The sequence below is a fragment of the Benincasa hispida genome, chromosome 7, assembly GCF_009727055.1.
Source record: "Benincasa hispida cultivar B227 chromosome 7, ASM972705v1, whole genome shotgun sequence".
Taxonomy (NCBI): Eukaryota; Viridiplantae; Streptophyta; class Magnoliopsida; order Cucurbitales; family Cucurbitaceae; genus Benincasa; species Benincasa hispida.
The window spans coordinates 41,773,192-41,786,665 of NC_052355.1; the positions used below are offsets into that span (position 1 = coordinate 41,773,192).

The 13,474-nt window shown below is 29.8% G+C and overlaps 1 protein-coding gene across 1 annotated transcript; it reads right to left on the bottom strand.

The window, feature by feature from the left end:
• Nucleotides 1-1,545: 1,545 nt before the first annotated feature.
• On the bottom strand, nt 1,546-6,260 carry LOC120080830 (isoprenylcysteine alpha-carbonyl methylesterase ICME). The gene is given in 12 exon segments (XM_039035481.1): nt 1,546-1,987; nt 2,136-2,226; nt 2,617-2,763; nt 2,847-2,912; nt 3,062-3,202; nt 4,449-4,550; nt 4,661-4,735; nt 4,858-4,938; nt 5,045-5,114; nt 5,228-5,304; nt 5,558-6,030; nt 6,033-6,260. Coding segments are annotated over 12 exon segments (1,713 nt in total). The 3' UTR covers nt 1,546-1,825.
• Between the last annotated feature and the right edge of the window lie 7,214 nt (nt 6,261-13,474).

The window sequence follows — 13,474 nt, forward strand, 5'->3', positions numbered from 1 at the left end:
GTGGACTTGGGTAGATCCAGTCGAAGGCGACGCGGGCTTGAGCAAACGGACGACGTGAGACGACGTGGCAAAGCTTTCGAAGATCCGCGCACGGACTCGGGTAGATCCAGTCGACGGAGCTAGACAAGAAATCTGGTCGATAGTGGGGTTTTAATATAAACGAGGATGATATATATACTATGATATATATAATCGTTTATTTTATATAAACAATGATTTTTGTATTTAAATTTCTTGTTTTGTGATATATAAGCTTATATATATGTTCTATGTTGAACATTAAGTCCATCTGTGATTTACATACTGTGGTAGATATTTTTTGTTGATTTTTTACTACTTTGAATTTATGATATATGATATATACACGTTTATATATATGTTCTAAGGTATATTTAAAAATAATCATGAATATTTGAGTAGATATCATATGTACAAGTGAACAAACAATGGAATATTTCATGTAATAACAAAAATCAGGATCAATATGAAAAACGAAATGAAAAATAAAATTATATTAAATATCATTTTCTCTCTCCAAATGAAAATGAAAAAAAATATATATCAAATGCATTTTATCTCTACAATGGAAAAAAATCATAATAAATGCATTTTCTCTCTCCATAATAAATGCATTATATGATGATTTATGTCAAGGATTGAATTTATATACTAAATATATTTTCTCTCTCCAATTAAATTAAATAAAATAAAAAATCTCAACAAACAAACGTATTTTCTCTCCATTTGAAAATATGAAAAAAAAAATCATATTAAATGAATCTTCTCTCTCCATAATAAATATAATTCCTCTCTCCATCATTAAGAAAGTTCTGAAAAATAGGAAAATATATATAAAAGTCAAGGATAAAAATAATAAAAAATGGTAGATTTGTCCAAAAATAATATTAAAAGTCTTTCTTGAAAAAATTTAAATTTAAAGACGGACCCAAAGATGGTTTCATTATAATGAGTTATTTAATGATTTAATTATTTTATAGGGTTTTTATGTAAAAATCCCTATAAAATAATTAAATTATTAAATAACTCATTATAAGGCTTTATAGCACAAATCCAAACAGGAAACGTCGACCAAAATTTTTATGGGGTCAACATGTTTAAGTTCAAGTATGCATGGTTTGACACAACAAAAACAATCATAGAACACATGAATTTAGGATACAGATCCATTAATACATCTCATTTTTAGCATATTGATGAACCTTTCATTTTAGCTAACGAAGCACACCAATTTTTTTACCTTATCTCTCTTTTTGATTTCTATCTTCCTAATTTTTTATGATACTTTAGCAGAAAACTTGATAATACCCCAAAATGATCAGCCTGTCCAACATGTAATATGAGTAGAACTTTACTGGTTATACTCTCGACTAAGTCGAAGGTTGAAATTTCTCCATACTCATAGTTAAAATAAATAAAGCCATCTATTCCTAGGGGTGAGAGAGTTAATGGTAAAAGGTAAATTCAGTTCAAGTTATCCAACTCAGCCGCAATGAAGTTTTTATACAGTTTAGAACAATAATCAAATTACGAAATAAATTCAGTTTCTTTTGCTTTTAGTATGAAATTTTGAGTTCTAAAGAGAGACAGAAACTTCTGGTTGACTAAGACTATATTTCGTTAGCATTATCTATCAAAAGAATCACATTTACAGTTCTGCAACAAATCTTACCAGATCGGGGTATGCGAAATTCATTTTCCTCCCTTTTGTCACCTACAATAAATGGACTGCAAGTAAGATCAATGCGAGACTATAATAACATGGGTATGTAAATTGATCGCACGCATTGATAATAATGCACATTGGTCAGAAGGGGCTAACACTACGAGCCAACATCAACATAAATTCGGGTACGAAGCGTCTTCTTGGAGGTGCCACTGCATCTTTTGCCAGTGCTTCTGCATCATTGGCATGGATGATCGCAACAAGATCTTCAAACATCTGATCTCTCCCACCCCTCAACGGATCCTGCATAAACAAAGATTAAGGTTATTGGAAAAAAAATGAACTGTTCAAACCAGCAAACATTACTTCATGGGACTGTAAACAAAATGTAGATGCATTTCATAGGTGTAAACAAGGTTGCCTAAGAATCTTAAGATGTCCTTATGCATACCTGAACAAATACATCTGTATGTGTCTTTCCTTCGTAGAAGAATGTTTCAGCTTTCACTCCAACGCTCTGAAGAGTCTCAGCAAAAGTTTTACTGCATGGCAACAAAACTGCTTGAAATACAAGAAATGCTTTAAATTTGGGCGATAAACCTTTTGGATATTTAGGCATTATTTTATAACTGGGTTACATATGCTTTTTCTCGAGTAAGACTCTAGTTAGGAAATATTAGGATTATTAGTATGATTATTAGAGGGGCATATTAGATAGTAAGTTTGTTACGGTTTTTAGTTATAAATAGAGGAAATGAGTTGGGAGCAAAGATGTGAAGAATTTAGTAGTAATTTTCATTGAGGAAATTTGGGAGAGAATTGCCTCTCGAAAGAATATCATAGTTTCTTCTTTGATATTGCAATATATATTTCTATATTTAATGTTTTTTATGTTCTTTGTTATTGTTAGGACGTATCCTAACACTATGTACCTAGCATCTGATGGAATAGAATAGTCTGCTGTTCCGTGGAACAAAATGACGGGAGGAAGAATCGAGACTGCTGCGCCTATGTTGGGTTCTTCCAAGATCATCACTTCGGGTGAAAATCGTTTCAGGGATTGTTCTCCTTCCATTATGCTGCAAGGAAGTATTTGATTACATTATAAAAGATAAATTATGTATGTATGCCAATAATTTTGCGCAAGAACCTCAAGTAATACCTTAGAAAAAGAGAACGAGATAGACCTCGAGAGTGAAAGTAGTCTAAAAGATTGAGCAAATTATACCTGTTCACATGTAAGGAAGAAAATGATCACATAATTACATGTCAAACGGAAAAGAAAAATTTTATATATAAACCATTATAGAAGAGAATGCCAAAGCATACCCTTTTTATGGCCAAACTCTTGAATCCATAGTGGTAGAAAATACTCACCCTCCTGACAAACCAAAATAAGCTTTGATCTGGGACACACTCCAAGAGATACTTTCTACTTTGCGAACCTCTTTCATTGCGTGCTCCAAAAGTGTGCAGGCAGCTATGTGTGCGCCAGCTGATTGACCCATTAGATAAATTCTGGAAGGAAAAAAACAGGGATTTCACAGTCAATACAACTAAATGGTGATAGGGATCAGAATTTGAATTTTGAAGTAGAAAATTGCAGCAACATGCTTTTGTGTGTAAACGTTGGAAGAGAAAACTATAAGGATATATTAAGGGGCTTAGTTTTCTCTTCACTCTCTTCTAAAAAAAGTTGGTCATTCCTCCAAGTCCGAATTCACTCAAAATTCCAGCTTTCTCATACACCATCGACACCAAGCCTTGCCCACCGATGCTTCGATCCATGGAGTTTATCCTCCTCTTCTTGATCATTTTCCTTGTCCCAATCGCACTACTTTAAAATATTTTCCCGATAACATATTCATTTCTCCTTGGACTCTCAAATAAACTTGTTCTATGACCTCCGAAGATTTTTCATGGAGTTTTCTCATGTTCATCGCTTTCGGCATCGATCTGCCCTCCTGCCCCATTTTCGTATGTCAGTAACTTCATGTTAAATTTTGACAATTTTTTTTTTTTGTAATTGTTCAACCCAACCCATGAACGTCTGAAACAAAGACAAACACCCCAATTGCCCAGCTCGAAATCAACTTACTTCTATCTGTTTTTGATTTGTTACTTTTTCCCATTTTAAGCAGCCATGAGTGGTGCTTCATCTCTTCTGGTTTTTTTTTCACCCTTTTCTTTCTATCCTCGTCTCCTATTCTTCAAGTTGATATGAATAGATAAGTGGAAACACCTTTGTCCAAATTGTTTGAACTCATCTCCAAAGCTTTTTGAACCAATTTTGTTTTTTCTCCTCTCATCAAATTTATTGATGCCGGAATACCCTCAATTCGTGGTCTAGAACACTATCCCTGATACCAATCTTAGTAGAATCCCGAACTACGTTATACCAATCTTAATGTTGAAAGAGGAAATATATGACTACATATTTGATGGGGTTGGTTCCCTCGCAAGGTTTCTTCCTTTCTCCCAATTCTGTACTCTCTCCCCCCACCCCACTGTTATCTCGCCTTCTTCTGGAATTCCCCTATTTCTTCCATCTGATGGATTAGATAAGCTCTTTGTACAGAGACATAAAGCCATCTCTCTCCACTCCTATAATTTTTAAACAAGATACCAACTAATTCTCAATGATACAACTCTCCACCCTCCCATGATTAACTACCTTTGCAACAAAATTATTAAATACCTATGGCTGAACCAAATCGGGAAGTTAATTGCTTAAGACTTTTTAGTTAAAAAGTTAAAACATTACCTGTTTGGATCGCCTCCAAATTCTCTAATGTTATTACACAAGAACGAGATACCTTGGGAAGCATCATCGATCATATCACTCATAGTTCCCTGAGGAAAATTTCTACATCAAAAGTATGTACAATTTATCATTAACTACACTGGAAAAACAATTTCATTTGGTGAGATGAACATTTGGCAATGATGATTACATCATTATTAAGACCAGATTACCTGTAATCGATGCATGCTACAATGACATCTCTTTCTGATAATTGTTGTCCTAGAAGACAACCCCAAGCTTTGTAGCTGTATGGACAACAACATCTGTATTAGTTGTTTCACTAGAACCCTTTCTCTTTCTCCTATATCATCATATTCATCCTAATTTCCACTATCATGATCACTTAGAGTCGACGAGTTCTGCTTACCCAATAATCCAAGCCCCACCAGTGATAAATGCAACAACTGGTTTTGGCCCGTCAATATGTTTTGGAAGATAAAGATCCAACCTGTACCAGAAATTTTAATGCCTCAACATATAAAGTTGAAATTACAATAAGCACTTTCATCCTAAATTCACATAAGAGAATTATATATCCTTTATTGTTTCCTCACTTATTCCTTGGTTTATCACCATATGGTATACTTCTGCGTATCTGACTGGATGAGAAATAATAGTATCCAACTGCAAGTAACAAAGTTCACCATGATCGCCCCAGCAAATAGGTGGAAAGTATCAGTTAACTTCACTTGACATTGCAAAAATAAATAATGCAATCTACAATAATCTTAACTCACCTTGAAGAAAACCTGGAAGGAGAAACAATGAATAGCAACCAAGTGCCAGAAATCTTGCAATCCATCTGAATGCTACCCTGAATAATCAAATAAGTTGTATAATCCCAAACATCATAAGCCACCAGTAAGAGAATCTGATGATAATGATGATATATAACATAAACATCTACATAAGCAGAAGTTGCAGATTTTGATCTTGATTTTTCTACGCGATTTAGAATCAAGAAGAGGATTGGATTAAGAAACCGATCTCTTAATGGTGTCCCAGCAAGTGAAACAATAGCAGAGAACAAACCAACGAGACAGAGGACAATGAGTTGGGTATTTTACCGAATATATTTCGAGAGCTTCAAACCGAAGCGGGTCAGTAGAAATCTCTCAGCTCTCTCAACATCGGCATTCTCGACATCATGATCAACGGTCTGGTGGCGGCCGTCACCCGAGAGAAAAGACAGGAAGTCTTCGCTCTTGACTCGCCTCCGTTTCTGCTTGTACATATTGCTTCCGGAGGAGGAACTGGATGTGGAGGAGGCATAGCTTGAAGTCCTAGGAAGAAGGGGCTTATGAGCTATCGTCTTATCATTCTCGAACAACGGAGAAACAAGAACTCCAGTCCTTTGTTCATCGTCTTCTTTAAGCAAAATTATGTCTATGGCAGTAGATGTAGTTGCCATAATCGAATTGGCGGCGGAGCCCCCGGAGGAAAATGAAGACGACGAAGGGGGCTGGGCGATAGGTAGGATCTGAGGCGACGGCATTTTTGCAGCCGGGGAACACAAAACGCCGTAAAGAAAGAGAGCCTGTGGGCACAAATCTTGACTGTTGTTTGTTTGCCGTCAATTTGGCCGTCGGCGCCGAGATCCGGCCGGTCAAATTTGCAGAAGCGGCCGAAAAAGTTAAGATCGGGGAATGAAGAGAATAACAGAGAAAATCGGGAGCGGGAAGGTATCGAGGTTGGTAGAGGAGCCATCAGGATTTTGCCACGTTTCATCTTAAATTTCGTTGACGAATTTGACTTTGGAACAGTTGGCATTTCTCACGTTTTTTCTTTTTCTTTTCCTATTTTTATAATTAAAAAAAAGTCTCTCTCTATTTTCGTACGTAATTTTTGTATTATTTTTCTTTTTCTTTTTTACAGTGATATCAGAGGATTTTTTTTTTTTTTTTTAAATATTGTACTTCAATAAAACTACTTTTCTTATTTAGAAAAGTATAGTAGTTTACAAAATATTTATGGAAATATGGTTGTTTGACATGAGATCTGAATGAAAACAAAAAAATTTTAAAATAAAATTGGCTGCTGCTGTGAAATAGGTGGCAAGTTGAACTTGCGACCTACCTTTTTTTGAAATTCATGTGAGGCAATTTTGATGAACAAAATTATTTAAATACCCTTATTTTCTTTGTTTGATTTTTCTTTGCCATTTATGATAATTATGTTTTAACTTAATATCGATCATAAAAAATTGTATTTAATTTTTGGTTTCAAGCCATATATATTATACTCTCAACTTTTATATTTGTATCAAATAAATATATAAAACAGTTAAATTTATATTTAATAGATCTCCAAATTTTATAAAGGTTAAAAATCACTTTTAGCTTATAAATTCTCGTAAAAGTAATAATTTAGTCAATAAATTTTGGTTTGTAACGATTTAGGTCCTAAACTTTACTATGTAACAATTTAGTTTCTTGTATATTAAATTTTATAATAATTTAGTTTCTATCGTAGAAATTAGTGTTAAGATTTAATGAGATTTTTTTTTTTTTTTTTGCATAAATAAACCGATGAACAAATTAGATACTCGATGTTTTTATATACTAAAATATCTACATAATAAATTAATAAAATTTGACATCTAATTTTGATGAATTTTTCTATGTTAGAGACTACATTGTTACAAATTTGAAAGTACAATAATCAAATTATTACATATTAAGTCAATGGGTTAAATTGTTACAAAATTAAAAGTATAGGACTCAATCATTATAAACCAAAATTTAGGGAATGAATCATTACTTTCATGAAAGTTTAGAGACCAAACGTGTTTTTTAATCATTTGTAAAGTATATAAGGATTTATACAATTTCACTTTTGTGTTTGATAATTTTTTTTATTTTTTTTTATTTTTTTTTTATTTTTTTTATTTTTTTTGTATGTGTGTGTGGGGGTTTAAAATATATGTAATATTTTTTATGCATACACTTTTGTGTTTATCATTTTGGATTTCACTCTATATTTTTTACATCTATATTTATCATACGGGTATACCATTTTGGGGACAAGATCGGGTGGGAGCTGGGAACCTAATAATAGATTGATTTCACTCATTCTCGATTTTAGGGTAAGTAAATGATTGTTTCCGGTGCCTCTAAGACTTGAACAAAGGGCCTCTACCCAATGATCCAAGAGGGTTTCTCTTTAATAGTTGGACCTAAAATGTTGCTCATGAGAGGAGCACTAGTACTTAGGAATAAATATAATTGAATGTGACTCACATGTAGGTTAAGTTAAATTGTGATGTTTAATTTAGTAATTAATTAATTGAAAGATTGATTAATTATTGATTTAATTTAATTTAATTTAATTAAAACTATAGATTATGTGAGAGATGTTCATCTAAATATGATTTAAATGAAACTACTAATTAAATTAAATGAAAACTTGATGGGTTTAGTTCAAATAACCCGAACCAATGGGAAAGATTAAGTTATTATATTGATAATGAGGTTATTGTATTGACAATACATTTTAATTAACATTGTATTTATTTTCTAATTCTATAGAAAGTAGTAGTAATAATAATAATAATAATCTATTTTATCTATCTATGCTATCCAAACGGGACTATGGAGAAAAACATTTGATTTCCCTTTTAGCCCATTTTAGTGATTGATTGTAAGGGTACCATTCATTCTATTTCCCCTCTTACCCCTTTTAGTTGACGGTGAATATAGGGAGATCATAGGTAATTTCACATTTAAATTATTAAATAAATTATTTTTTTAAAAAAAATACCATATTAAATACTTTGTTTTATCATTAAAAGTAAATAATGATATTTTGGTTAAAATTAAAGTTTGAAAATAGATTGAAATCAAAATAAATAAATAAGTTTATATGTTTCAAAATATTACAATTTTACTCTTGACATTTGAGTTTTCTTTCAATTTGGTCTATAGATTTCAAAATTTATATTTTTAACATTGATTTTCCATTGAATACCCATTTTTTGTCTTTAATGTTAATGTATGTTAATAAATTTAATTTAATTAAAACAAATTATAATTAATTGTGTTTCACTATTTTTTCACCACTTTTAAAATTGAATTTAAAAGTTCACGTCATAATTATTTTAGATTAATTGTAATTAAAAATGTAAATCATTTAGTATAGGGACTAAATCGAAACAAAACTCAAATTTTAAATGTAAAATTGTAATATTACTAATTTAAGCTTTACGTGTGTAAGTGTTACCAATTTAATTTAGTAATTAGTAATTATTAAATCATATATTAGCTTTTATTTCTAATTGCATCAAACCATAAAGTTTGTTTTATTTACAACATTTGATTAATTTTAGGTCTTGCTACAATTTTTAATCGTGTTCACATCATATTTAAAGGTATATAAATAATCTTTATCTAAGAAAAGATATATAAATGAATTAGTTCAATGTGAATTTTTTTAATTAACCTATTGGTTTAAGAAAGAAAAAGGGAAAGAGAAAGAAAATAAAATGTGAGTCATTAGTGGAGATTATTGAAAATTGGGAGAGTAGATAATAAGATGTAATTATTGCAAAACTACGATATTTTTCTAAATATTTTTAAAAGTACCACATTTTCATAAATACTTTTAAAAATTAAAATATAATTCCAACTTTACCAACATCGGAGATATTAATAATATGTATACATGTAACTATCATATATTGGCTTATTTTTATAAGTATATCTTCATATTATTTTTTTTTCTCATGTTAAACTTAAATATTTGTATTTATGATTTTTTATTTTTGACATAGACAATTATTTCAAAGGATTATTAAGAGAATTGAGAGGTTTGATTATAAGAGTAGTTTGTTATAGTAAGACCTTCAACCTTTCTGATTCATTGTCTTCTTAAACTATTAATTTAAACATACTTAAAATTAAGATATATATATTTTTTATTAGATATGATTCTAACAACTTTTACATGTGGTTGTACAAACTCGAAAGAAAAATAAAGTCTTCTTACATTAATAAAAATTTACCTTTGAAATGTTCACAATTTATATAGATTTGGAGTTATCTTTTTCTTTCTTTCTTTTTTTTTTTCCTGCTATGCACCGCAAAAGTAGGTAGCGAATCTGGAATTTCAAGTGGGGGCACTAATGCATATAATGTTTGAAATTTAGCCTATTAACTTATAATTTGGTGTTTATGTAAAACTTAAGAATTATCTAAAAAATCTTTTAGTTTTCAATTTTTGTTTTTAACAAATACTTAAAATATCAAATTTGTATCTACTACATCTCTTACATATTAAATTAAAAATTAAATGTTATATTAAAAACTAAATTTAATTTGTGCTTAATAGGTACGATTAGACATCTTTTAAAAATTAATGTAATAATTAGCTACAAAATTTAAAATTTAAGATTCAAATAGACACCGATCAACTTTTTTTCTTTTGTCTTATGAAACAATCTTTTTTTTACAATTTAGTATTTATGAGATCTATTAGAAATAAATTGGAAGTAATTTATAGGCTTATTAATCAAACTTTTTAAATTTTAGGAATTAAATTTATAATTTAATCTTGTTATAAATATAATTTTAAATGCACTAATATATGGTTTCTTTATTAACTAATTACAAATTATTATAAATCGTTATAGAATTATTCACTTACATACATAAATAAAAAAAACATTCAATCAATTTTTGTAAACTAATTTTATAAAGATCTAAATAATGTATACTGCCACTATAGCCTCACGCAGTCTTTGAAATTTTATGAAAAAACTGTATATTTACTTAAGATTTTCCAATGGCGATGAAATTGAAAATAATCAAATTGTTGCTTGACATAATAATGTAAAGTGAAAGGAGTCACTTAAAATAGCTTTTAAAATATTTTTAAAGTATAATTATAAAAAAATTTAAATAAAAATGACTTTTTTAAAAAATATATATTTTTTTAATCAATCTAAACGATTTCTGAATTGATGGAACAAATTTTAGGTAAGTTAAACTAGGGTTGAATTGGTAATTTTTTATACAGTATCTTATTTGGGGATCATTTCATAGAAGAAGGGATATACATTAATTCCATTTTCCTTTTGTATTATTTTATATAACGAAAAACTCTTCTTCTATTTTACCATAATATATTTTTCAAATAAAATCATACTTCTTAATCAAACTATATTGGTCCTTTGAGCCCAGTAAAATCTCCAAGTGCCTAATGGCCCAATTACTTACTCGGCCTAACTTCCGGCCTATATTGGGCCCTTAAAATGAATGTCTTAAAATCATACCATTTGAACCTTTGTTCTCACAAGGTAGTGGAAAATAGGGCAGAAACATACATTTTTTTCCATTAAAGCAATGAGGCAATGTATTTTTTCCTTCAAATGGAGAGATATCAATAAATCCATATATAATAAAACTAATCCAACATTCTTTTATTTAAGATTTTAATTTTTTAAGAATATTCAACAAAAATATCCAACGGTTTCTGTTGATGTACAAATCTGCCTTATTTTTTATACGTGTCCAGCAAAATAAAAGGGATAAGGTGACTAACAAACAAGGAAATCACACAATAGGGTAGGTGGTGCATGCCACACCAGCTTTGATATTTTAGTCGAGGTAGCTATGTGAGCCTTTGGCCTTTAGCTTAGTTTTCTCAATAGGCCCAATAAGACCCTTTTCAATTTAGATTCGTCTCTACTCTAATCCTTTTCTTTCAAATCTTTTTTTTTTTTTTTTGGTTGTATTGCATTAGGTCTAACTTTGATCTAGTGTATACTAAAAACAAATCGTAAATAATTTAAAGAGCAAATAATGATACGCGAAAAGCCAACTCTAACTCGAGCTTTGTTCATTGACACCTTTTGATTGGCCAAGTGCATTTTTACATTACAAAAGGAAAGTGATTGGCTAGACAAAGCTAGTTGTCAAACACATTACTCAAATGGAAGAAGCTTTGCTTTTGCAGATTGCAAAGCCTTGCTGCATGGAAACAGAAATCATATGGAGTACAACTCCTCTTACTTCTCCTTTTCTTTTTTTAACCCACTTTTTTCCCTTTATTTTATTATTATTTCCCCCCTATTTTTTATTTTTTTTTTTTAAAAAAAAGAAAGTAAAGGAAAAGTAGTGATTGGTAGATGAAGGCAAGAAAATGGGGTCCTCAATTCATACCCCCAATCAACACAATTTTGGCTTAGCCTCAACTCAATTATTGCTATGTTTTTTAAAAGTTAACACTTTTCTTCAATTGCATTAGATAGGTGTTTGGTTTTATTATAAAATTGCTACCCCTTTTGACTCTCCTTTCCGTTTTTTTGTTTATTTCTAGTCATACTTCTTTTTTTTTTTTTTTTTTTACTCTAACTTTCATGCTAAGTTTTGTATATTAGTTTCATTTTTAATAGATTTGATTGAGATATAGTTTGATTTAAGGATTAATTCAAATATTTTTTCATGAGTGGTAAACCAAAGTTCTTTTCTCTATCTGTGATCTCATTTTTTATTAACGAACGAACAATACTCTCTGTTTTATTTGATCAATAAAATTTTTATTTGTGTATCAATAAAGATGATAAAAATTTACAACTATTTAGACTGGGAATAAAGTATTGTCTAGAAGAACAATATAAATATTTTATTGACTGTCATGGTCAATAAATATAATTTAGTTAGTTAAAGTATTTATTTGTTTTATCTCATTAAAAGAGGTAGCTTTAAATTTTTTTCATAACCATTTATTTATCGTGTGCAACTTATCATGCTCTAATCACACTGTTTATGTATATGAATGTTTGTTGTTTATGTCTTGTTTGCACCCATGGAAAATGGTTATCATGCTCTAATCACGCTGTTTCAAATAGGAATTTTGAATTATTTTCCAATTATTTTCGGATAGAAAACTAGCAAAAGTAAGTAGTATAAAGAAATTTGTAATAGCTAGCATTTAAAAAATGTGACATTTTTGTAATATTTAAGATTATAAATAACTTTTTTTCCCAACATATGGGGTGGGAGATTATATATATATATATATATAAACTAGTTGAGTCGTTTTTGAGAAATTGTTAAAAATAACACACTTAAGTTTTCATCTTACAAAAGTAGCATCCTTTTTTAAAATTCGTAAGAATAGTTTTTTTCGATCCATCTTGAACTAGATTGACCATGATATTTTAGTTAAAAAAATAACTTTTTCCAACTTATCGATCATTTGGACTTTCTCGTTACATCCTGCCAGAATCAAGATTTAAGTAAAAAATGCAAAAAAATCCAAAGGTTACTAATCTTCCCTAATCTTTCTAAAACTAAAAAAAAGTAAATTATCAATATATTAATTTAGAAATTCATGTAAATATAAATTGGAAGTAAGATCTACAAGATTTTATAAAAGATTTGGAAAATATTGTCAGAGAAAATTCGGAAAGTTGGTATAAGATTTGGAGAGATTGCATATAATTTGAAAAGATTATGTGAATCTCGGGTTAATCTCGGCAAAATAACACGAGATTCTATATATTTGAGTTTTCTTAATGAAATCCTACACCTAAATTCATATATTTGAGATGAATCTTGGACAGAATTAGCATTGACATTCTATATATATCTCAAATCTTACTTCTTTTTTTTTTTTTGTAAAATTTTGATTTTTCCAAAAATTTAAAAATGTTGAATCAATTGGAAAATTTAATTTGAAAATATATAAGATTTAGGAAGATTAACGTAAAAAAAATTAGCAAATCACGATGTGTAATCAGACGAGATGTATCAAGAAGGCCCAAAAGAATTAATGAGTTAGAAAAGGTTTTTTTTTTTTTTTTAAACTAAATCTCGAAGGTTGATCTCACCCGAGATTGATCGAAAAAAACTATTCTTACAAGTTTTAAAAAGAAAGGTTATTTTGTGAGGTGAAAACTTAAGCATGCTATTTCTGATTAAGGTTGGCAAAATCCCCATCGAGGATGGGGTCAAACCGGAGACACAAAACGAGTCCCCCGACCA